This window comes from Nicotiana tomentosiformis, chromosome 11 (genome assembly GCF_000390325.3).
Source record: "Nicotiana tomentosiformis chromosome 11, ASM39032v3, whole genome shotgun sequence".
Taxonomy (NCBI): Eukaryota; Viridiplantae; Streptophyta; class Magnoliopsida; order Solanales; family Solanaceae; genus Nicotiana; species Nicotiana tomentosiformis.
In genome coordinates this window covers 116,229,517-116,257,087 of record NC_090822.1, presented here as the reverse complement: position 1 = coordinate 116,257,087, position 27,571 = coordinate 116,229,517, and the positions used below count along the sequence as shown (strand labels likewise).

The 27,571-nt window shown below is 33.7% G+C and overlaps 1 protein-coding gene across 1 annotated transcript; it reads left to right on the top strand.

Moving 5' to 3' along the window:
- The first annotated feature begins 7,905 nt into the window (after positions 1 to 7,905).
- Positions 7,906 to 11,566, top strand: LOC104111968 (protein SOSEKI 5). The gene is made up of 4 exons (XM_009621789.4): positions 7,906 to 8,275; positions 8,475 to 8,544; positions 8,664 to 9,539; positions 11,085 to 11,566. Exons 1-4 carry the CDS (start codon positions 8,041 to 8,043, stop codon positions 11,275 to 11,277), a joined length of 1,374 nt encoding a protein of 457 aa, XP_009620084.1. The 5' UTR covers positions 7,906 to 8,040; the 3' UTR covers positions 11,278 to 11,566.
- The last annotated feature ends 16,005 nt before the right edge of the window (positions 11,567 to 27,571 follow it).

Genomic DNA, 27,571 nt, shown 5'->3' with positions numbered 1-27,571 from the left:
TAGAAAGAGCAAAGTATCCCTCATTGGTAGTGGAAAGAAAAATGAATGTGCTTATATTGAGAAAGCACTTCTTTTGGTGTTAAATGGGTTGGAAAGAAAGTAAGTCTCGCGCCGTCGTCGCTCGGCTTCGGTCAAAGATTGATTGATTAATCTTTATGGACAAAATTTCTGTCAATTATTTAATTAATTAACGAAAATTCAAACCGGAAATTCCCAGTTCCAACAGGCATGGCCTTTTTCTAAAAGGCTACAACCCTTTTTAGAAACAATGCCAGAAAGTCTATAAATATGTTTTCAATCCTAGAATCTTTCCTTACGAAATTTTCTGATTTTCTTCTTCTTCTTCTGCACAAAAAATTATTTTACAACCATTGAGTGGTTCGAAGTTCATCAGAATTTTTAGTACCAATACACCGGTGAGTAAAAATCGTTCTATCCTGGGAGGATAATATTCCAGCATCTCAGGTACTTGAGGGGAATAATTTTTTTAAGGATACACTGTGCATTCAGTGGGCTCGATTTATTCCGAAAATATTTTCAGACATTATTTCGACATTCTGTTACTACTAATTTTCTGTTTCTGTTTCTGTTTCAGAAAGTTTACTGCTTTTTATTATTTATTATAGTAATACAGATTGAATAACAATCTTAAGAAAATTATTTTATTGTATTCTATATTCTATTTTTTAGAGATAAAAATCTGTGTGATTTTGTACTCCTTCTGAATTTCTCTATTCTGATTTGAAGATATAAAAACTTCATCAGAATATTAAAATTCAGAAACGATTTGAAAAACATAAAAACTTCATCGTTTACTTATTAAACGTATTGTTCGTCGTTCATTACAGTATTGTTTACTATTCTATTTTTTGCCATTAATTGAACTCTTCTGTTGTTGACAGTGAGAAATGGCAATTGATAATGGAAATTCTTCTGCGACTGTTGTGGAAACGATGATAGCCTCGTCAAGCCGAACTCCTGTTCCACCGGCCGAAAAATCGGAAAAATTTTCTCGAGCCAACTTCAAAGGATAGCAGCAAAGGGTATTCTTCTGGCTTACCACACTTGATATGTAGAACTTTACCAGTGAAGAACCTCTAGTACCTGCCGTGAACATGCCGGACAACGAGAAATTTATGATTGTTGAGGCATGGAAACATACAGATTTTCTTTGCAAAGGCTATATCCTAAGAGTTTTGGAGGATGACTTGTACAACGTCTACAGTGCTATGAATACTTCGAAAGAATTATGGGACGCACTTGAGAAGAAGTACAAGACTGAAGATGCATGCTTGGAGAAGTTTGTAGTTGCCAAGTTTCTAGACTATAAAATGATAGACAACAAAACCATTGGAACCCAAGTTCAAGAGCTTCAACTTATGGTCGTGAATGAAGCATTTCAAGTGGCTGCAATGATTGAAATATTGCCTCCTTCGTGGAGAGATTTCAAAAAATATCTTAAGCACAAGCGCAAAGAGATGACGTTGGAAGATCTTATAATTCGTCTCAAGATTGAGGAAGACGACAAAACAACCGAGAACAAGTCTCGTAGAAATTCAACGATTATGGAAGCTAATATCGTTGAGGAGACTGCTCCAAAAAGTAAGAAGAGGAAGAGGTCTTATGGACAGACTAAGGAGCAGAACAAAAAGAAATTCAAGAGCAACTGCTATAATTGTGAAAAAGCTGGTCACAAAGCCCCTTATTGTCGCCTCCCGAAAAAGGATAAGAACAAGGGACATGCCAACATGGTGGAGAATAATGATGACATTGATGATCTGTGTGCAATGCTTTCGGAATGCAACCTAGTTAGAAATCCGAATGAGTGGTGGATTGACTCTTGAGCTACTCGACATGTTTGTGCTATCAAAGAAGCATTTGCGACTTACTCTACTGCTGGTCCCGAAGAAGAGTTTTCCATGGGAAATACTGCAACATCCAAGATTGAAGGTTATGGGAAGATATTTCTAAAGATGACTTCCGGCAAGGTGGTAACGCTCAACAACGTTCTTCATGTTCCTACTATTAGAAATAATTTAGTTTCTACTTCTTTACTTGTTAAGAATGGATTCAAATGTGTATTTGTATCTGACAAAGTGGTTGTAAGCAAGAATACAATGTATGTTGGAAAGGGCTACCTCAAAGAAGGCCTTTTCAAACTGAATATAACGGTTGTTGACAGTATGAATAAAATTTCAGCTTCTTCTTATTTATTGGAGTCAAATGATTTATGGCATATTCGTTTAGGACATATCAATTACAAAACCTTGCAGAAGTTAATTAATTTAGAAGTATTACCTAAATTCGAATGTAATAAATCAAAATGTCTAATATGTGTTGAATCTAGGTTTGTAAAATATCCTTATAAATCTGTTGAAAGGAATTCAAATCCTTTAGACTTAATTCATACTGACATTTGTGATATGAAGTCGACACCATCTCGAGGTAAAAAAAAGTATTTTATTACTTTTATTGACGATTTCACTCGATATTGTTATATTTATTTTCTTAATAGTAAGGATGAAGCAATTGAAGCATTTAATCATTACAAGAACGAAGTAGAGAATCAATTGAATAAAAAGATCAAAATGATTAGAAGTGATAGGGGGGAGAATATGAATCTCCGTTTGCAGAAATATGTTCGGAATATGGAATTATCCATCAAACTACTGCCCCTACACAACTCAATCCAATGAAATTGCGGAAAGGAAAAATCAGACATTAAAGGAAATGATGAATTCTTTATTAATAAGTTTCGGATTACCGCAAATTTTGTGGGGGAAAGCTATCCTTACAGCTAACCGAATACTCAACAGAGTACCCCACAGAAAAATGCGATCTATTCCATATGAAAGATGGAAAGGAAGAAAACCCAACTTGAAATATTTCAAAGTGTGGGGGTGTTTAGCAAAGATACAAGTACCTTAACCCAAAAGGGTAAAAATCGGATCAAAAACCGTGGATTGCGTTTTCATTGGATATGCTACAAACAGTAAATCATGCCAGTTTTTGGTTCATAAATCTGATAATCCCGAAATTCATGTTAATACGGTAATTGAATCAGATAATGTTGAATTCTTTGAAAGCATCTATCCGTATAAAATTGAATGCGAGTCGTTAAGTGAAAGACCTAAACGATCACGGGAAGAACCAAAGGAAAATCCCCCAAGTAATGAAGATCTAAGGCGTAGTAAACGTCAAAGAATATCTACTTCCTTTGAACCCAATTTTGTGACATTCTTGCTTGAAAATGAGCCTCAAAAGTTGAAAGCAGCTATGTCATCTTCTGATTCAACATTTTGGAAAGAGGGAGTCAATAGCGAGATTCAATCAATTTTGGATAACCATACATGAAAATTTGTTGATCTTCCTCTAGTAAATAAGCCTTTAGGTTCGAAATGGAACTTTAAACGAAAAATAAAAGCTGATGGCACTATTGACAAATATAAGGCAAGACTTGTTGTCAAAGGTTATAGACAAAAGGAAGGCTTGATTACTTTGACACTTACTCGCCAGTAACGAGGATAACATCTATTAGGGTGTTAGTGGCACTGACGGCCATATATAGTCTTGAAATCTATCAAATGGATGTTAAAACAGCTTTATTAAATGGAGAATTAGAGGAAGAGATTTACATGGAACAACCTAAGGGTTTTGTGGTTCCGGGTAAAGGAAAGAAAGTGTGCAAACTTGTTAAGTCGCTTTATGGACTTAAACAAGTACCCAAATAATAGCATGCCAAATTTGACTAAACAACATTGGCAAGTGGGTTTAAAATCAACGAGTGTGACAAATGTGTTTACATTAAAAACCCTCCAGGACATGAAGTCATTGTTTGTTTATATGTTGATGACATGTTGATAATGAGCAAAAATATGACAGATATAAATGCTACTAAGCGCATGTTGGCTAGCAAATTCGACATAAAAGACTTAGGAGTTGCTGACGTGATCTTAGGAATCAGAATTCACATGACTCCACAAGGTCTAGCATTATCACAGTCTCACTACATTGAAAAGGTACTTGACAAGTTCAAGTATTTAGATTTCAAAATTGCCAAGACTCCAATTGACGTGAGTTATGCACTTCAAAAGAATGAAGGTGAAAGTGACTCACAACTGGACTATGTATGAGTATTGAGAAGTTGGATGTATATCATGAATTATACGTGACCAGATATAGTATATGCTATTAGCAAACTAAGTCGATTTACAAGTAATCCCAATCAAATACATTGGATGGCAATGAAACGAGTTTTGGGATATCTGAAATATACCCAAAATTACACTTTGCATTATAATAAATATCCCTCCGTGATCGAGGGATATAGTGATGCAAATTGGATCACCAGACCATCTGAAGTTAAATCCACGAGTGGATATGTTTTCACAATTGGAGGGGGAGGGGGGAGGGGGGTGGAGCAGTGTCTTGGAAATCATCCAAACAAACATGCATCACCCGTTCTACAATGGAATCTGAATTCATAGCTTTAGATAAGGTCAGTGAAGAAGCTGAATGGCTCCGCAATTTCTTGAAAGATATTCCATTTTGGCCCAAATCTTTGGCACCTATATGTATACATTGTGATAGTCAAGCGACAATAGGAAGAGCAGGGAGCGTTATGTATAACGAAAAATCTCATCATATACAACGGACACACAATACCATTAGACAACTACTCTCTAGTGGTATTATCAAGATTGACTACGTAAAGTCAATAGATAACGTGTCAAATCCACTTACAAAAGGCCTATCTAGAGAGGCAGTTGAAAGATCATCGAAGAGAATGAGGTTAAAGCCTAGTACAGGTCATCATGGTGGTAACTCTACCTAGCAGAGTGGAGATCCCAAGAGTTAGGTTCAAAAAGATCAAACAAAGTTATGAATGACGGTTTAACATTGTCAAATAACTCAACCCATTCTCGTGATGAGTACAATGTTCATAAATAAAGGTAAAGCATTAAGGCTTTTTGATGAGTCAATAAAGCTTAAAGCTTTTTAATGATTTGCTAAGTCTGGTAGGATATGACCAGATAATGTGTCTACATGATCACACGTTTAGAAATCACCTATGTGAGTGTGAAGTGTAAGCCGCTTCAAGGGGAATGAAAGTAAAGGCCCATTCTCTAAGTACTTATGAAACCGGGTGGTGTTCATGGCTGCAACGAACACAACCGTGAGAACCATAAATAGTTAAGGGTTGATTGTGTGACTTATGTTGTCTAGGTATACAACAAAGCTCGACAGTTCAAAGATATCAAATCTACCGATTGACCGAGTATATCCGATATAAGTTCACTACGGAAAGTTCAAAGGGAAACCTACTTATCCAGATGCAATTAATCCTTGCATGTAAATCACACACTCGTCCGTGCATTCCTTTGTCTTATAGCCATTCCTCATTCATGTGGGGGGATTGTTGGGATTAAAGATTGGTGAATGGGAAATAGAGGGAAGAAAGTGGAGGGAAAGTGAGCTCCCTTTTACTTTAGAAAGAGCAAAGTGTTCATCATCAGTAGTGGAAAGAAAAATGAATATGCTTATATTGAGAAAGCACTTCTCTTGGTGTTAAATGGATTGGAAAGAAAGTAAGCCTCGCGTCGTCGTCCTCGTCGTCGTCGCTCTCTCGGCTTCGGCTTCGGATTAGGATTTGGTCAAAGATCGATTGATTGATTAATCTTTTTGGACAAAATTTATTTTAATTATTTAATTAATTAATGGAAATTCAACCCGGAATAACCCAGGACCTGCGACGCGACCCGGTCCGGTCTGTTTTCTTTCCCGAATTATTTTAAATATGTTTTCCTGCAATATTTCAAATAGAAATATTCCCACCTGTTCCAACAGCCATGGCTGCTTCTGAAAGGTTACAACCTTTTCAAAAATAGTGCCAGAAAGTCTATAAATATACTTTGAATCCTAGAATCTTTCCTTACGAAATTTTTCTGATTTTCTGATTTTCTTCTTCTGCACAAAATTTTTCAGTGTGTTTTACAACCATTGAGTGGTTCGAAGTTCATTAGAGTTTTTGGTAACAATACATTGGTGAGTAAAAATCGTTCTATCATGGGAGGATAATATTCTAGCACCTCGGGTACTTGAGGGGAATAATTTCTTTAAGGACACACTGTGCATTCAGTGGGTTCGATTTATTCCGAAATTATTTTCAGACATTATTTCGCTATTCTGTTGCTACTAACTTTCTGTTTCTATTTCAGAAAGTTTACTGTTTTTATTATTTATTACAGTAATACAGATTGAATAACAGTATAATAATTTTAAGTTTTCACACTAGCTGAAAGAAAAAAGAAAGAGAAGAAAAAAAATATCTGCCGCAAAGAAAAACCTGACATTAAATAAAAAATATAAGAAATAGTTTATTATTTATAGAATTTCGACTATGCATCACAGAAGGGGCGAATGTAATGTTGAAGTAACGAGTACAATTGAACTCATAACTTTCGACGCGGAGTAAAAATCTACATATAAAAATTTAATAAAATTATAAAAATAATAGATATGAATACATAATTTTAAAAATATAATTTGTTCAATACTATATCCTTGAAAGTTGAACCCGTAAATTTAAATTCTGAATTCGTCACCCAATTTCTCGATCATAGGAAAAAACCGAATAAAATGTTTTCGTATAAGATGGAGGATTTCCCCACAAAAGAATATATATGTAGATCATGTGAAGTAGCAAAAGTTGCAATACGCTAAAGATACGGTCATTTCAAGTTGCAGATAATCTCGTACATTCTTGTCCAATTTAACAAAAGATCTTATTCGTCAAATCGTATCGTCAAAACTGATTGGTTTGATGTTTGTTTTAGTTGGGCAAATTGATTCGAAATTTGATGGACAGATCGGCAGTGTCAGTCACGGACACTATTATAATCTACACTATTAAAAAACAAAAACAGATATTAGAAACGAATAATTTCTGTAGCTAAACAATAAACTTTATTTTTAATTTTACTTTGAAGAAAAGATGCTTTTAATAACATAATCATCGTAGGATTTAGTCAATGTTTGGTGAAGTATGACAGAAGTGTAAGTCAACTCCTTTTGAAGAATTTTGAGTTTACTCAGACAAGTTCGTTGAAGTATTTTGAATTTACTCAGACAAGTATCAAGAACAATTCAACTCTCATAATAAACAAGACGAATTCAAACTCAATATTAATAATTTTAAATTGAAAATTAAACTGCGAATTCAAAATCTCTAGGATGATACTTCTAATAATAATATAATTCATGTAATCTCTAATAAAAAGAGTATTCCTCCATTTTTGTACAATATTTGAGAATACTTCTAACTTATAACTCACCTCTATATGGAAGAGAGTGAAAGTCTTAGCCTGAACCCTACACCTAGACAAGCTAAGATTACAACAACTAAATTACAATTCAAGTCAACTTGCATTTATCATTTTTTATGTACTATCTTTTATTTGGCTTTTACACAATTTCGAAGGTTAATATGTACATATCAAGTTGTTGGCTAACATAATATAAAAAACAAGAAATAGAAATTGGCAAGGAGTGTGTTGTTATGAATGTGTATAGTCTTTAACTTATAATGAGATGTTTCAAATTGGAGTTTTGAAAATATAAAATATCTCTTGTAAAAGATGTTTTCCTCTTCTTAATTAATCGGATTAGTATGTCTCAAATATAAGACTTCATAAATAATAAATAATAATAATAATAATAATAATTAGGATGTGAGGAAATAATTGAGATAATTTAAGAGGGAGGGGAAAATGTAAAACAAATGAAATTTGTCATGTAGCTGTTGTCTGCCGCATCCTATTTTGAAATCTCTGCTCCCTCCTTTTGTTTCACCGTCCAGAGACTCCCCATCCCTTAAAACCCCCGGCATTCACTCTATATTTTCAACTCTCTACATTTCACAAAACTCCAAGCTAGCTTTCAGCCTCGTAAAACATTCCTTTCAGCTTCTTATATAGGGAAATACTCCAAGTTCCATTTTCTTCTCTGCTTCTAAAACTTGGGTTTTTCTCTAAGAAATTAATGGCGGTTTCGTCGAGATCAGTTAGAGCAACGGAGCTACTTCAAATGCCTAAGAAATGGAAAGATAGAGAAACTAGCCCTGAACGTACCAAAGTTTGGACTGAAACTCCAAACCATAAGCCCAAATCTGAACGTAAAGTCCCTGTTGTTTATTATCTCACTAGAAATGGCCAACTTGAACACCCCCATTTCATGGAAGTCCCTCTTTCTTCCCCTGATGGTCTTTATCTTAGAGGTACGCAGAATTTTCACTAGCCAACTTATCTCCATATACCAAATGAACAAAAAACAGTATTAGTAGATCTCAAGGCTTGTTTGGTGCAATTCAACTACATGAAAACATTGAGCTTGAGTTGTTACAATTATAAGCTACATTTATGTTTTGAAAGTGTTTTTAGCATTTCGTTTGAATGTACAGTTCTTATTTTTTTCAGATGTGATTAACCGCTTGAATTTTCTCCGAGGAAAAGGCATGGCTTCGCTGTATTCATGGTCAGCCAAAAGGTGAATTATAATGATTTGAGTTTTTTTTTTTTTTAATCAATTTCAAATATGTCACGAGTTTCGTGCATCTATGGACCTGAATTTGATTTTTTTTTGGTTGCTAATTTTGAGCAATTCAGAAGCTATAGAAATGGATTTGTGTGGCACGATTTGTCGGAGCACGATTTTATATTTCCAGCACACGGTCAAGAGTATGTTCTCAAAGGCTCAGAACTTGTCGACGGTGCAATTACAATTACATCTCAATCGGAAGAAGTAGAATTCTCCAGTTCGAAAACTCCGGTGCCGGAAGTGAGAAAAATCGCCGAAGATCGTGAATTCCCTGCGGTTTCACGGCGGCGGAATCAGTCGTGGTGTTCGGCTGATTTCCACGAGTACAGAGTGTATAAGGCAGAGTCTAGCGAGGATTCTACGGGAAAAGCCGCCGCCGATGCGTCAACTCAAACCGACGACCGCCGTCGCCGGCGAAGAGAAATCGGAATCGTCGAAGAAGAAGAACAGGAGAGAGATTCCGGTCAAAGCCAGTCAACAGAGCTGAGCCGAGGTGAAATTTCTCCACCGCCGTCGGATTCAAGCCCGGAAACTCTCGAAACGTTGATGAAAGCCGACGGTAGAGTAATCGTACGGTCAGAAACAGTCAACGATGATCAAACGGCTAACAATAATCAATCATCAAATGGAAAGGGCAGCAGCAGAGCATCTTCCGTGTTCATGCACTTATTATCGTGTGGGTCAATGTCCTTCAAAGATTGTGGGCCCGGTTATTATGGGAAAGATCATGGGCTTTCCTTGATTTCACACTACAAATCCAGACTGCCACGTGGAGCAGGGTTGAATCAGGTGGAGAAGGATGCAGAGAATACTACGGTGGAATATCAAGGAATCATAGAACGAGTTAAGCTAGAGGATAAAGAGTACTTTAGTGGAAGCTTAATAGAGACAAAGAAGGACGAATATCCAGCTCTGAAGAGATCTTCTTCATTTAATGCAGATCGGTGAGTTAACTTCTATTTTGTGAATTTGTTGTTTGTTTCTTTAGCTTCGTGTCAAAAATCACTAGTACATGACTAACACTTTTGCTTAGTTCCAAAATACCTTACTTTGCTTAGAGTGATTCGATGTATCATGTCTGTTTCATTCAAAATTTGTCCCTTTGCCTAAAGTTAAGTAATTTATCCAACTCATGTAACAAGAACTAGTTAGATGCTTTTCTTTATCCGAATTTCTATCAAAAATAATCTTTTTATTTTCTTACGGTACACATTATTTTTTTTAAGCTCAATGAGAATACACTAAGTATATTATTGTTATTATTATTATAACATGAACTAGATGTAAAAATGAGATTTATATCCAAGTACTTGTACTAATAAGAAGTTGCACTTAGTTAAGGTATGCACAAGCTAACTAGAATATAACCGTTGTTAAAAATTAGCCGTAAATGCAAAGCCCTCTTTAACATTACGTTGAAGATAATATATGGTATATGTATAGTTATTCAACAACAACAACAAATTCAGTGTAATCTCATAAGTGGGATCTTGGGAGGTTAGTGTGTACACAACCTTATCCCTACCTTCTTAAGGTAGGGAGGTTGTTTCCGATTACATGTATAGTTATTCAAAAATACATTAAATCTATACTTGGTTTAACTTTTGTCACACAAAATAGTTATTAACACTAGAATCCTAAGAAAAATTACTTGGCGTCCTTATTGCTTTATCTTGCTAACTAGGAGTTATCTGGTGTTTATGAAAGGCTTTTTCATGTGGTCACTGGTCAATCAGTCTGCAATCTGAAATGCAATTCAAGAGAGTAAATTTTCAGGAACAGCACTTAAAGAGGTTCTGCAGTTTCTGGTTCTGGCCATTTGTATCGGGCAATTATTATTTTCCACTTAAAGAAAAAAATAGCTTCAAGTAAAGTTTATTCATCACTACACGTGAATTACTTAAAGGGTAACCTTATGACTGATTGGCAGTATGTGAGTAAATTGATTCAACTTTTTTCAAGATTCGAGTTGGGGTAACTTCAAACCTGTCAAAATTTGTCCTGTTTTCATGATTGAAAAGTACAATTTCCGCTTTGGCTTATCCACTGATCTTTCCTCTTGTAACTTAGTATACTTAGTATAGGGGTATTAGTACGATGTCTCAATCACATTGCCCTCCTAAGTTAGAACTAAAATTAATTGCTCACTGTCTTCCGAAAAGGTACACATCAACATTAATTAAAAACTTTCTGTAATCTTTCAGAATTGCAGATGCAGAAAAAAAAAAAAACTTATGTAGCATTATTCTTCCTACTATTCTATTCATCTGGGGTTGTTTATCTCTAATCATACACGAATGCCTCTTATCTTCTTTGAGTTATGGTTTTATGAATGTAAGAAAACAGTACATAATTAGGTTACTTTTTAACATAATTACATGTAAATCTCAATGATAAGTATAAAACTACAATAAATATGTAAAACAAAATCTTTATAATGTTAGTGTATATAACTCAAATCTTTTTCTTTTTTCTGTTTTGGTTTGCAGGAGCGCAAAGTTGGAACTGAGGGAGAAAGAGATAGATGAAGTGAGAGCAAGATGCATTCCAAGAAAGCCAAAGAATCAATCCACCAAAAAGGAAGGAAGCAGTGACTTGTCTTGCAGTAGCAGTGCTAGTATTTCAAGTAGTAGCAGTAGCCAACATGGTAGCAAAAGGGTAGTGGTTCAACCCCAAGTTTAGAATCTTTAATTAAGCCATAATTTAGAGAGTCAGAAACATTCATCAGAACAACCTCTTTTAATCTCCTTGGTAGTTGTAAATACTGGAGTATCTCTGTAAGCTAAATTGGAAAAAAAAACAAATTCCAGCTAGTAACAAACAAGAAAAAGGGGTCATTCTGGGTAAAAACATGATGTGATACCAAGAAACATAGGACAAAATGCACTGTTGACTTTGGGAAAAAAAGTGAGATGCTGCTGCTTTCTTTTAAGAATTTCAATATAGCTTCTTTTGTTTGAAGTGGATAGAATTGTTTGATTGTTTGCTCGTCACTTTATAATTTAGAAATGAGCCGGGAGTCTATTGAAAACACTCTGCCTGTATAGGGTAGGGGTAAGGTTGCGTACACCGTACCCTCTGCAAACTTCACTTGTAGGATACATAGGGTTGTTGTTTGTTGCTGTTTTATAATCTAGAAATGTCCTTGTATTGACCATTAGGTTGCCTAAAGTTAAGTTGTCAATTAGACTACTTTAAATTATACAAATCTAGGATTTCTAGAACATGAGTGCACTTCTAAAGAAAGAAGAAAAAAGAAGTATTAAGTAGGAACTGAATCAAGTGCACCACTCAGACTTTTTGGAGCATGAGTGCTAACAGATAATATTACACCAATTATAGAGAATATGTACATAAAATACCTAGTTTGACAAAGAGATCATGGGTTCACGTGCCCCATATTTTAGGCCCAGATCCGCGCCTGAAATTATCCTTAAAACACAAAGGCCAAATAAAGGAATGGGTGGAGTAGGTCAAGATCAACTCCCTCGTATGAAAAAATATGTGTACCAGAAGTTGATTCTGATGTTCGATAATTTAAGTGGCGTCTTATTGCATTATCTTGCTAACTACGAGTGATCTTGAACATACGAAAGGCTTTTTGACGTGGTGAATCAATTTGCAATCTCAAGTACTGATACAAAAGATGCAGCTTTTTAAGAGCACTCTAAAATGTTCAATAAAAGGATACATGCTAGAGACCAAGAAGTATGGTTAAATGGATGCGATCTTTGCATTGGGTTCAAGCTATGAGGGTGCAGAATTGGGTCCAAAGTACTGAGTTGAAATAAATTTTTGCGCATAAATTTATACTTCGCATCGAAAGTATTGAGTTGAAATAAACCAAATATTGATATGCTGCATCCGCCTCCTGCCTGCTGTGCTATCCCTAAGAAAAGAGTAAATGAATTAAAGAAAAGAAAAGTCTGTGTGTCCTGGTGAAAATATGATGTGATATCGAGAAACATAGGACAAAATGCCTTGCAAATCACGGCACGGCTAGTGCAGTAGGATCCAAGGTTGAGAAAAGAAAGTGAAAGGACTGCTGCTAATTTCAATTAAGAATTTCAATACAACTTTTTTTGGTTGAAACTTTGTGAATGAGATTGTTTCCTTGTCGCTTTGCATGTTGGATCACTGTCTTTGTGTCAAGATCCAAAATTCGCATGTCGTGATGGCACCTATCTCAATACTAGACAACCGACAACCTCAATAAGCCACAATTTCTTTTAAGTTTGAAAACTTAATATATAAATTTAATAGTAAAATCTCACGTACTGAGGTAAAAAACATTCCCAAAACCCGGTGTCACTGAGTACATGAGCATCTAAATAATAATAAAGTCGGATTGATAAGAATACTGTCTGAAAAATATAGAACAACACAATAACTGAAGGGAATAGAGACAAGGTCTGCGGACGCCAAACAACTACCTTCATAGTCTCCAACAGATAAATCACCAAGTCTAGCAATCGTCGAATCCGGGAGCACCTATATCTACACACGAGGTGAAGAGTGTAGTATGAGTACAACCAACTCAATAAGTAGCAAGACTAACCTCTAGGCTGAAAGTAGTAACGAGCTTAGCAGGTACAATGCAGTATAGCAATAACGGTACAGAAATATAGGTATGCTTTCAAGTTCAACAGTTAAACTCAGCACAGGTAAAAATAGATCAATTCGGAACAGTACGAGGAATATTACATCTTTGTATCTACATGCCAATGTACATACCGTATGTGATGCACCTTAGTGAAAACTTCGTGTACTCACAATCTAAAAATACTCAATCACTCAGTACTATATATGGCCAATCCAGCCCAGGGAAGATCCATCCCTCATATATATGTACACATCAACTGACAGTTAGTCGCCCAGTACTGTATAAGGCCAATCCAGCCCAGGAGAAGATCCATCCTCAAATATCAATAATTCGGACAAGATCCATGTCTAGGAAAAATCCATCCCTCAATATAAATGTTTCAGGCAAGATCTATGCCCAGGAAAAATCTATCCCTCAATATAAATGCTTCGGGCAAGATCCATGCAGGGAAGATCCATCCCTATATATATATATATATATATATATATATATATATAGCAAGATCCATGCCCAAGGAAGATCCATCCCAGATATATTTATCAACTGCGCTCACTGTGGGGGGTGCAAACTCCGGAGGGACTCCTTCAGCCCAAGCGCTATAATAGCCAAATTCATGCATAAATAAATAAAGATAAATATCATTCAGAATCTCCAGTCTCCCGGGCACTCAATGACATGAAAATCAACCTGACATAATGATATGATGTATCAATAAATGACAACAGAGACTGAGATATGATATGCAAGTGACAGATGTGACTGAGTACAAAATTATATTTTAAACAAATAGTTCAACAGCAATACAACCCATGTGGGTCCCAAAATATATCGGCGTGTAGCCTAAACATGATCTTTAATATGAATCTCAGCTCAATTTCTCTAACACGTGGAGGATATGCGGATAATGATATTTATTTAATTATGCAACTCCACGGAATCAATTAAGTCATAATTCCTATGATGCACGCCCACACGCCCGTCACCTAGAATGTGCGTCATCTCCAAACAATCCATACAACACGTACTTCAGGGATTCATACCCTCATAACCAAGTTTAGAAGTGTTACTTACTTCAAATCGTGTAATATTTTACTCCGCTATGCCTTTGCCTCGCGAATTGGTCTCTGAAAGCCTCGTATCTAGCCACAATTAATTTGATTCAGTCAATATAAATTATTGAAATTAATTCCATATGAAAATATTAATTTTCCAACAAAATTCGAAATTGCACTCAAAAATCGTCTGCGAGGCCTACGTCTCGGAACCCGATAAAAGTTACAAAATCCGAAAACCCATTCAACCACGAGTCTAAACATACCAATTTTACTAAATTCCAACAACGAATCAACCTCCAAATTCTCAATTTAAGGTATAAAAAAATTTCTATAATTTTCAACCCAATTCACTAATTTCATGATAAAAACAACAATAGATTCATGTATTTTAACCAAAATCGAGTTAGGAATTCTTGCCCCAATATTTTTCTTGAAAAACTCTCGAAAATGGAAGAATAAGACGAATTTGGACTTTATTCTGCTGCCCAGGGGTTTGTTCTTTGCGTTCGCGATCTACCCCTCGCGTTCGCGATGAACAAATTCCTCAACCGTGATTTCCAGACTCTACCCAAATAGTCTCTAGCATAATGGTCATATTCTTTTGTACATAACTCCAAATAACAAATGGTTTAACTTTCTGAAAACTAGACACCAAGAACTATAACTTTCATTTGTTGCTCATCTTCCAATTTCTTATAGATTGCGAGATATAAGCTTCAAATTCTAGCCCTGTGCAGCAGAGATTTCCAAACTCTTCCCAGATAACTTGTAGTATATCCGCCATAACTTTTTCTACACAACTCCAAATGATAAATGATTTTTCTTTCTGAAAACTAGACACAAAGAACTACAACTTTTATTTTATTACTTATCTCCCAATTCCTTATAGATTACGAGATAGAAGCTTCCAAAGTCAGTCCTGTGCAGCAGAGATTTTCAAACTCTTCCCAGATAACCTATAGTATATCTACCATAACGTTTTGTACACAACTCCAAATGACAAATGATTTACCTTTCTGAAAACTATACACAAAGAGTTACAACTTTCATTTTTGGATCATCTCCAAATTCTCTATAGATTGTGAGATATGAGCCTCCAAAGTCAAACATGTGCAATAGAGATTTCCTTCTTCGCGAACGCGAATAACAAAATCCCAAAAGCCAAATCCTTCTTCGCGAACGCGAGAGGCTCCTTGCGAACGCGAAGAACAATACTAGACATCAGAAAATCAGCTTTCAAAGTAGCCCAAAATGATCCGAAACACACCTGAAACACAGTCGAGGCCCCAACCAAATATACCAACAAGTCCTAACACATCATACGAACTAAGTCGAAAACTCAAATAACGTCAAACGACGCTAAAACCACGAATCATACCCCAATTCAAGCTTAATGATACTAAAAATTTCCAACTTCTACATTCGATCCCGTAACCTATCAAATCAAGTCCGATTGACCTCAAATTTTGCACACAAGTCATAAATGATATAACGGAGCTATGAAATTTTCCAGAACTGGATTACGACTCCGATATCAAAAAGTCAACTCCCCGGTCAAACTTCCAAACTTAAATTTTTTTTTTAGCCATTTCAAGCCTAATTTAGCTACGGGCTTCCAAATAATTTTTCGGACACGTTTCTAAATCCAAATTCACCATACAGAGCTATTGGAATCATCAGAACTTTATTCCGGGGTCATTTACACATAAGTCGACATCCAGTCACTATTTTAACTTAAGCTTTAAACCTTGGAACTAAGTGTTTCAATTCATTCCAAAACCTCACCGGACCCGAACCAATTACCCTGGCAAGTCACACAACAACTATGAAGCACAAATTGAGGAGTAAATAGAAGAACAGGGCTGAAATACTCAAAACAACCGGCCGGATCGTTACACTTTCCGCGTGAAACTTTTCTACTCATTTTTGTTAAGACATTGAGCGTTGAGAGCACTCTAATTTACGTTAAACATTGGGAAATACATATCTTGTCCTTAAAAGTTGTTAAGAAAAACCCTCATAATTAAAATTTGCTAGCATGCTCCTACTTTATATCTTGTCCAATGAGAATCTCATATCACCTTAATTAAAAGCTGACGTGACAATAAAAATGAATATACAGCGCCTAAAGAGCAAAAAGCAAAGGAGAAAGATTTGACAAGTGGGCAACTTCTCTCTTCTCTTTCTTCACTTCCATTGAGACATGATTTTCGATGAGAAAATTAAAAACTAATAACATTGTTCGGCCAAGTCTAAAAAATCAAGAATTGCTTTTACCGAAAAGTGGTTTTTGGAAAGTATTTTCGTTAAGAACTAATTTGTGTTCGACTAATTTATTTAAAAAATACTTATGAGAAGTAATTATTGTTTGATCAAGCTTTTAAAAACTGTTTATAAGTTATTTTTCTCAAAAGTACTTTTCAAAAAAGTATTTTTGGAGAGAAGCTATTTTTTTCTATTTCTGCTTCTACTCAAAATTACTTTGTTTTTCCTCAAACAATTTGGTCAAACACTTCAACTTTGAGCTTGAAAAGCTTGGCCAAACCAGTTATAAATATGCTAAAAAGTCAAAAGAAGTTAAGTATTTTTACATAAAATAATTGATAAAATATACATAGTGTTATTTTCCTGCATTACCCCCTTACATCCCCTAATTACGCCGTGCTCACGCCCCCTATCTCTCTTCTCCTATCCAAATTTAAAGGGAAGGATATGGTATTATTTTGAAAAACTTAAGTAGATTGTTTGCTTTGTCATTTTGCATGTGGTTGATTGTGTTTAACTTCTATAAGAATGTCCTATCATTTTGGTTTAGACTTTTGAGTTTTGACAGTGGGGAGCTTTAATTTGGGATAAACATTACTCCTATATTATATGACGGTGTCAAATTCCTTAGCTTTCGAACAAGTTAGAAATCTTTGTACATGGCTCAACATCGATTAGAAAACCTACGAATTTTATAACCTAGAAATACGTTGTGTTGACCATTGGCTTCTTTAAAATATAAAAAATTCGTAAAAAGCGACAAATGTTAACGTTGGTCATTATAAAAATTTAAATACTTTAGCTCCACCTTTCAGACTTTTGAAAAATTGTCAACCTTGTCTTATATCGAAGCAACAGGATTCTTCCCCCTCCCCCCAACACACACCTGCTGACTCCACCAGCAAACTACGTTAAAATAGGACAACCAATTCTTTACTCTTCGCAGAAGTGGCAGACTTAGTGGGAGTTTGGACATAAGAATCATCAAATTTCGGAAAAAAAAAAAATCTAATTGAAAATAATATTTGAAAATTAGAGTTGTGTTTGAATATGAAAGAGTTGTTTTTGAACTTTTACGAGTGATTTGAAGTGAAAATTTTAAAAAATAGTTTTTGGGAGTTTTTCAAATTTTTAAAAAATTTCAAAATTCATCTTTAAGTGAAAATCGAAAATTCCATACCCGAACACTGATTTCGAAAAAAAAAATCTTGTTTTTCCAAACATGCCCTAAATCAAATATCTACTAGAGTATTTCTTTTATGTGAATTTAGATATGGATTTTTAAATTTTATAAAGTGAAATAACAGAAACATAAATTCCATAAACAATTTTTTATTATTAAACATATTTATAAAATTTTAGTCAGAAAATATTTTATAATATTAACTTATAACAATAATGTATAAGATGAGATACCGGTATTTTCACGCATTTATTTGGTTGGCCAAAAATAATTACAGTCGCTAGTTACAAAAAATACACATTAATTTGTGTAAAATATGTATAATATATTATATGTATATTGTATATTAATATACAAAAATATATATTTTACATCTATTATTTTGAAGGACGGCTTTACTGTGTAAAGATTCCTTTTCTTTTCTGGATTTCCTTGTAGATGAAATATGTGAAGGAAATTGGACCGGGCTAGACTTGTGGGCTTATAGTTCTCAACACGGGCTTAGAGACGTGGGCCTTATGCAGTTGCAAGAGTAAAAATAGCACGGGCTAGCAAGTTTTCGAACTGATAATTCAAAAATAGCTAGCATTTGCAAAGTGTGTATGAACTGTCCAGCATAATATACTGGAGATTGGTGCACCTGTGTATGAACTTCCAGCATATTATGCTGGAACTCCAACATGCGAAAAGTTCCAGCATAATATACTGGAGAGTGGAGCACCTGTGTACGAACTTCCAGCATATTATGCCGGACCGGTATATTATACTGGAACTCCAGTATATTATGCTGGAATATTTTCCGGATTTTGAATAGTGTTTTTGTTCAGATTTATCTTTACATGAAAAGTGGCTAAATTTCGATTACTTTTGAAACTGTGACTATTTTTGAATTACCACTTGTAAATCTGGCTATTTTTGAATTTCTCCCGTTGCAAGAAGATCATGAGAAAGTGTTGGGGATTGTTACACAAATAGTCGTCCAGATTTAATGTTTACTTTTTTAGCCGGTATACTTAAATTATACATAATTATATATATATATTGTATATATATATATATATATATATATATATATATATTAAAAGTACGAAAACACTTAGCGAAATATCATTCGCTTTTTTTACCTTTAAAAAGTAGGTTTCACATTAGGCAAGATAGTCATTTAAGTTTTCTCCTAAAATTTTGAACATTAAATCCATTCCTTATTTAAATTATATATTATAAATTTTTAAAAAACAAATAAAAAATAGAGAACAATTAAGCATACCAAGCATTGACCGAAATATCTATAAAATTAAATTAAAATCCATTCAATCATGAACAACCAACTCATGTGCAGCTCTTTCAATAAGTTCGTAGTCCTATACATCTTTACTCTAGGTAGGAGTACTGATGTCTTTTGGATGATTTCAAAATTCATCGTAATTGACAGAGAATAAATAAAAATTGTTGGGTTGAATTATTCTTTTCCATAGAATTATAATCTAAACTTTTTATATAATTTAATTGTCTTAATAAAATTAAAAAATAAAAATAGAGAAAGATCAAGCAGAAAATTATAACTAAAGTCAATAATATTGGTCGACACTCCTTCGATTTTTCTTCTTCTCAATTGAAGATTTATAGGTGGTCATCGAATTAAAACTAATTAATTTTATATAATTCAATTATCTTAATAAAATATGTTTATATTTATATTAAAAGTATAAAAACCCTTAACGAAATGTTGTTTGCGTTTTTTACCCTTTAAAAATAGATTTCACATTAGACAACATAGTCATTTAATTTTTTTCTAATACTTAAGACTTTAATTATTTTCCTAATATTTAAGATTTTTAATTATTTTTCTAATATTAGGACTTAAAAATTTACTAAATGTTGTGTATTAATTTTTATTATTTGATTTATGTAATATATACCATATTTGTAAAAGAGAGCACGTTTCTAGATTCAGAAGCTTAAAAAGCCATTGCAAATTCACATAATCAGGCATTAAAAATCACGTTTCAAAATATTTTGTAGGTTTATAAGTCTATTTTTTATTTTAAAGTGTTATAATTTTAGAACTTCCAAGACATATAGGACATGTATATTCTTATTAAATAATAAAATATTAGAATTTTAAGTCCACGTAAATTCTTTTATTTATCCAGTTTAGTGGGGGTCTTCACCTAATGAAAATTACAAAGTTGAAAAAGAAACAAACAAAAAATTATAAAGAAGAAAAAGAAAAAGAAAAAGAAAGAAGATTAAAAAAGGGGATAATTCTTGACTATGCTAGACTATTAAAAAGGGGAATGACTCATAGCTATACCTAAGGGTGGCATGTGGACCGGTTAGGATCGGGCCTGGTCCAGGACCACAAGTTCAAATGGGCGATGGGCCTAAACGGTCCTAACCGGATAGGACTGGGACCGTGGGGAGGTGGGTTGGGTAGTGGGCCGGTCCCATAGGCGAGGCCCGCGAGACCGGGACCGGCTGAAAAGTGGGCCGGTTCAAGCGGTCCTAAACGGGCATATCCGGGCCTAACGACTAATTGTTTTTTTAAAAAAGAATCTACCACATTATAGCCGTTACGACATTTAAAATATGACCGTTTTACCTGCCAAAATAGCCATTGGCTATTTATAAAATAGCCATTTAATCCCCCTCCCCAACTTTATTTTAACCCCAAACTTTTTATAATTATATTTTTTTTCCTATTTTCAACTATAAATACCCCCTCATTCTTTCATTTTTCTCACAAAATCATCAATCTCTTTCAATCTCTCTCTAATTTTCTTCTATAATTGCTTACTTTATTGTTACAATTTGTGCAAAATTGTGAAGTTGGTGAATTGAAATTTTCAAGTCTTCAACGATAATTAATTTCCAACAAGTTGTTCGTCAATTCGGTAAACTCGTTCCAACTCTTAAGTTTTAATAGTATAGTTTTGTTTGTTTTATTTACTTTGTATTGCTTGATTAATTAAGATGGCTTATTCCTTAAAAAAAATATTTAGTAAAAATAAGAAAAAATCCAAGAGTGGTGAAACTAGTGGCCAATCTGTTCCTCCTCCACTTCCCCCGGCTCCCCGACCTAAACCTGTTACCCGTCCTACACCTCCTATTCTTGATAGCGATAATAGTTTATTATAATTTACCGAAAATCAATTTTGACATAATATTGCACTCGGTGAACAATTAAACTATGAATATATATGAATGCTCTTTATGGTAATCCAACTATTGATGAAAATGATGATGAAGAAATAGATTTTGATGAAACGCAACCGGATGATGATACACCCACTAGTCCTGCTACGGAAGTTAACCCAACTAATAATAATCCAAATGATGCCCTGTCTGACCCTCCTGTTACTGCCCCTACTTTTTCTAGACAACCTTTTAAACGGGCAGAAACATCTGTTGGAAGTCGGGAGGGGGGAGGAGGGGGGAGAGGACGAAAAGTTTGACTAGACACATATTACTACACCCTCAAGATAAAGCTAGATATTTTCGTATGAAAGCTTTGGCCAAGGGAACAAGTGCACCTAGTCAAGCTGACCTTAGTACCAGGTCAAATCAATTTCAACCGGAAATTAACACTGTTACAGGTAATATTTTATATTATGATCCAAAAAAAGATCGGGAAGAATTGAAAAAAATGGTTACTGTTATGTGCTTACCCTATAGTTTTCCTTCTAACCCTCACTTTGTGCATTATATTAGAAAAGTTTATAATCCTACTTATAAAGGTTTTCCTCGCATAACCGTAAAGAGCGATATGTATAAATATAAACATGAATATGAACAATATTTACGCTATTTATTTACTCATATAAATTATCGTGTTGCTATTACAACTGATATTAGTAGAAGTGGTAATGAATGTGATTACCTTACTGTTACCGGTCATTGGATTGATAAGGATTGGATAATGCAAAAGCACATTATTGCTTATAAAATAATTAATTCACGTCACACAGGGCTGTTTGTTTCTAGCACGGTTACAAATATTTGTAGATATTTTTGCATTAGTGATAAAATAATGTCAGTTTCTATGGATAATGCTATTAATAACATAAATGTTGTAGCCTTGCTTACCACTACACTAAATCCTGCATTTAGTAATATTTTTCATATTTTATGTATTTGTCATATTACCATTTAATTGTGGGTGATGGTATGCGAATTTTAAATGTTGAAATTGAAAAGGTTAAAATGGCTCTTAATTGGCTTTTTTATTCAAATTGTAGAAGTAGACTTAGAGAATATTTTAAAAGATGCGATGAATTTGGCCTAAGAGAAAGAAAGGTTCCTAAACCTTATCCAACTAGATGGAATTACATGTATGAAAGTTTAGTTGTTGCATATGAATATAGAAACCCCATAAACTCAACGTTTAATGCTCATGTAAGTGATGATGATGAGTACCTTACAAATACGGATTGGGCTAATGTTAAAATGCTTGTAAATTTTTTAGAAAAAATTCATATTGCTACAAATAAATTTTTTGGGCAATATTATCCTACTATTTCTAACTGTTTAGTTTATATTGCAGAACTTGCAAATTTGTTTGATCATTTTTTAGAGGGTGGGAAAATTTATCAACTTGCTATTGATTCTATGAGAAAAAAATTTTAAAAATATTTTTTTCTCTATTCCCCCTATTTATGGTGTTGCTACATTGTTAAATCCTACTATGAAATTAGGAGGTCTTCAATTTTGGTATGAAACTGTTTATAATAGTTTAGCACTTGAAGATGAGGAGTTGTCTAAACTTCCGGACGCAATAGCCTCAATTAAAATAAATGTTCAAACTATTTATAATGCTTATCAAGTTGCATTAGCTCATGCTAGACCAAATGTTCCAACTCCTTCTTCTTCTAGTTCTCAATCATCTAAAAGAACTGCAGGAGTAAGAACGCTTAGTGCTTGGGCGGGGTTCAGGGGTTCTCAAGGTTCTAATACTAGTAATTTTTCACGACTAAATGAGCTTGGAGTTTATTTGTCATAGGAAAATGAGGAAGTGAATTACGACGACTCCTTTAATATTTTGGAATGGTGGAAGGACAAAGAAAAATACTTTCCGATTCTTTCAAGGATGGCCCGGGACATTTTAACTATTCAAGCTTCAACAGTAGCATCAGAGAGCGCTTTCAGTCAAGCAAGACTTCAATTCGGTGATTATAGAGCGTCTATAAGGGAGAGCTTTGAAAAATCAGTACTTTTTAGAGATTGGATCCGTTCGGAAAGAAAAAATTTTGGACTTGTTGAATCACAACCAGAGGTAGATGAAACTTATGAAGAAATGCTAGTTGAACTTGCGGAGGATGCTGCTTCATCCGGAAGCGATGATGACCAAGCTTCTTTTTCACCACCACCAACAAAAATTCCTCCGAACCTTGAAGGAGTTATGAAATTTGTAATAGATACTATGTAACTTATATGAACAAAAATTAATATGTAACTTGTATTTTGGCACATCTTGATTAGTTTCTTTTTCTTCTAAATTGTGGTATTAATATCTTGTTGTGCTCGTTCCATAGGGGGGAGGAAGACTAAGAAAGATATTGCCATATTTTTTTAATGCTATAATAAAATTATAACGCATTGCTTTGAATATCTCTTTAAAATATTTTTGTCTTTAAATTTGAATTAAAAAATTTAGGTCACAATTCTATAATATAATTTACAAGGAATTGCCTTAGATATTGTTATTACCATTTTTTTCTCTAACTTTTATTAAAAAAAATTAAAAAATATAAAGTATCCATTGGGCCCTCTTAGGCCCGGGACCGACCCACTTAACCCAGGACCGTTAGTTTGTGGTCCCGGTCCCGGGCCGATTCCAACAAGAAGCCCGCGTGGTCCCGCCGGCCCACTTAGGACCAGACCCACGAAACCCACTTAGGACCGGGCCCGGGCCACATGCCACCCTTAGCTATACCAGCTTAAAAAATACAGTGCAAATTCACATTAAGAAAGTGTAGAACACAATTTAGGTTTCGCAATCTTTTTTATTTTTGTTAATAAAATGTGAAAGTTATGATAAAATTTTAGCACTATCATAAAATGAGTACTATGTATGTAAAAAATTTTTAATTGTTGTTAATACACCAGACACAAGTTTAATATTCCCTCTATTTCAATTTAGATGACGCATTTCGCTTATAGAGAGTCAATTTGACTAAAATTTGAAGCTAAATTGAATTAATTCAACTCAGTATTTCAAAATTATATTTAGTTATTCAAAAACAATACAGAAAGTACTATAAGTTGCTATTTTTCTCATGTCAATATGATAAAAAAAATTCTAAAATATTGGTCAAAGTTCACATAGTTTGACCCTCGATGAGCGAAATGTGTCATCTAAATTAAAATGGGGAAGTAATAACTAATAATATACATGCAACGCACGTACCCAAGGGTTCATAACTTCATATATCTTTCAATCAAATGCTACTCCTATGATACTTTTGTACAATGAAGCAAGTACTGAACAAACTTAAGAAAAAACCAGTAGAGTGGATCCACTCCCTAATCATGATTAACATAATCATCATTTTAGAACATGTAATATTTTTAATAGTTTTTATATTGTAATGCAAATATATTTTTGAACAATGCTTATATTTTTTTAGTTTATTCTCATTAATACGAGAGGCACGCGCAACACGCGTACATTAAGTCTAGTACTATATTAAAAGCACGAAGACCCTTAGCAAAATATCGTTTGTCTTTTTTACCCTTTAAAAATAAATTTTACATTGGGCAAATTTATAATTTAATTATTTTTCTAATATTAAAGACTTTAAAGTCGACTAAAATTTTGGTTATTAATTCTTTCCTCATTTGAATTAGGTAGAATTTCCTAATATTTAGAAATTTAAATTGATTCTACTTATATATTCTTACCTTATTAGACTTACGTGAAATACAAAAATAATCTTTTGTTATTCACTTTCAAATTACAAAAGAGAATTTCTTATTCCCGTGGATCCGAACCCGTGATAATTTTTAGTTCCATTACGTTTAGAAATCTTTATGTAATTTCTTTTCATCTTATGCTTTTTCCAAAGTACTACAAGATGGCCCCTTAATTCGTTTAGTATTTGCATTTTTAATTATAATCTAATTCTTTATAATTTAACATTGCTATGTTATTTGGCCAAAAAGTGAATAATCACCTTAACTTAAACAAGAATAACAAAATTGGATGGAACTTTATATAAAAAATTGAAAATAAAGATTTATTACTCCCGCCGATCCATAATAAGTGACTTTTTGACCTTTGGCACATTCCTTAAAAAGAATACTAACTCCTAGAAAAAATATATTTTGACTAAATTACCCTTAACTAAAATTTGCGTTGAGATATGTAAATAAGGGCAATTTTGAAAAAAATAAAGTTAATTTCTTCTTGATTAGACAGGACACTTATTTTAGACGAAAATAAAGAGGTCGAAAAGTCACTTATTATGGACTGGAGGGAATATATAATAAATTCCTAAAAGATTATATTCTATATTTATTCTAAAATAAATAAAGTTGGAATAAATTTAAGTTTGATAACATAGATTTAGACGAATTGAATACTTTTATGAGAAGTTTTTTGCTTTATTGAATTAGATATATATGATCAATAATCATTATTTTCAAAAACTTATATTTTTTCTTAACTTTTATCTTACCACTCAAATACACTTGTAATATAAATATTTATGTGTTTTTTCTTAAAATCTATGCTTATTCAGACGGGGTACACGCGCAAAGCGCGTACTCTAAAATTAGTATATGTATGTATATATATATATATATATATATATATATATATTATACATCCGCTGACTATTTTAAGTTTAAGAGATTAGGTAGACGGCTATTTGGGTTAAATCTTCAAAGTGTCACTTGCCTCAGTAGAATTGCAGCTTATCTTTATTACATTTTCATATCTTCAATGGAAGACATTGGCATTTGATTTGAAACTCTGTATTTAGCCAATTTACAATTATGTTTCTGTTTGATCAAAGGAAGCATATTAGTCTGATTTTAAGTTTTATGCATTGATGCAGCAAAAATATTCGCAGTCTCTAATAGTATGTTATCCACCCTTTTGAGGTTACTAATCATGTTCAATATAGATACGTAAATGTATTTAACATTTGGGATCTTTACACAAATAACCGTTCAAATTCACTATTTACTTTTTTCTAGCTAGTATATATAAATTATGCAATAATTACTCACGTTTATACACATCTTATACATAATTGTAAAAACATTTTTACTGCATCTTTGCATAAGGTTGAAAAGTTTGCAAAAATACAGTTAACAGGTTTCAGCCCATGACACTGAGCTGGTTCAGCAAACATAGGCTTTATCTTGGGTTTTCCTTAAGGGATTTTTACACATATAGCCGGCCATATTAATTGTTTACTTTTTCTAGTCATATATATAGATTATACATAATTATACATATATAATACATAAATTATGCATATATTATACATTCACCGTCTATTTTTAGTTTAAGTGGTAGGGTGAGCGGCTATTTGGGTTAATTCTTCTTTCCTTAAACATAATTATATGGGCCTCACTTAAGGCCCAATAAGAAATCATGTTCCCGTGAATTGGGAAGGCCAATATCTAGATTGGGCTTAGTGAGAGAGATGAGTGAAAATAGCACGGGCTAACCAGTTTTCGGACTGATAATTGAAAAGTAACCAGCGTTTGCAAAGTTATTGAAAAATAGCCACTATTTTGCTGCAACACGAAAAGTTCCAACATAATATACTAGAAGTTCATACACAGGTGCTCCAATCTCCAGCATATTATACTGGAACTCCAACACACGGAAAGTTCCAGCATACTATACTGGAGATTGGAGCACCTGTGTATGAACTTCCAGTATATTATGCTGGACCAGTATATTCTACTGGAACTCCAGTATATTATACTGGAATATTTTCCGGATTTTGAACAGTATTTCGTTCAAATTTATCTTTACATGAAAAATGGCTAAATTTCGATTACTTTTGAAACTGTAGTTATTTTTCAATTACCACTTGTAAATCTGGTTATTTTTGAATTTTGCCCATTGTTGGTAGTATTTGCGTTGACCAGAATATATATAGAATTGTTACGTAAATTTCTTCATGGTACGTATTACTTTTTCTGTTTTAGTGAATTTGCCTTCGTTTGGAGAAAGACTTAAATACTATAAAGTAATTGCCTTGCGAGGTCTATATAATCATATACTTTTACTACTATCCATGTTACATTTTAATTAAATCGTTGGAGAAAAAAGGACCATTTGTCAACTAGAAGATAAAGATTAATTTGTTTACAATATTATAATTACATTCCCTTTCGCAACTTTTTCTTGGTCTTAGGACTTACATCACTCGCTTACTTCATTTTTTTCCTACCAAATTAAATGCAAGTAAAATATTTGGTAGTTAAAAGGGGAGTAACCTTCCTTAGTGTTTGAAGTTCTCATTGTTAGAGATGAATCTTTGGACGTGGATTATATTTTGAGTTTTGTTAAAACATTATAGCTGATTTAAATACTCCTTGTGCACATATCTTCAAAGAAATATGTGGTTCAACCTTTAAATCTTGAACTTTATTGAAGCCGCATAAACTATATCTGAAATTGCCACAGAATTAGTAGGAATGCTAGTGTGAAATTATTAGGCCGACTATGATGTATGAAGCGAAGTGTTGGCCAGTGTAGAGCTCTTATGTCTAGGAGTTGCAAATAACGAAAATAAAGATATTGAGATAGATGTGTGAGCATATTAAGAGAGAGAAAATTAAGAATGAAATATTCGGGACAAGGTGGGAGTGGCCTCCGTGGTGGACAAGTTATGGGAAGCGAGATTA

Excerpts from the sequence above, each read along its gene's own strand:
- LOC104111968 (XM_009621789.4), top strand. The coding sequence starts at position 8,041 with ATGGCGGTTTCGTCGAGATCAGTTAGAGCAACGGAGCTACTTCAAATG. Across the intron at positions 8,545-8,663 it reads TATTCATGGTCAGCCAAAAG|AAGCTATAGAAATGGATTTG; the intron begins GTGAATTATAAT and ends TGAGCAATTCAG. Across the intron at positions 9,540-11,084 it reads TCTTCATTTAATGCAGATCG|GAGCGCAAAGTTGGAACTGA; the intron begins GTGAGTTAACTT and ends TTTGGTTTGCAG.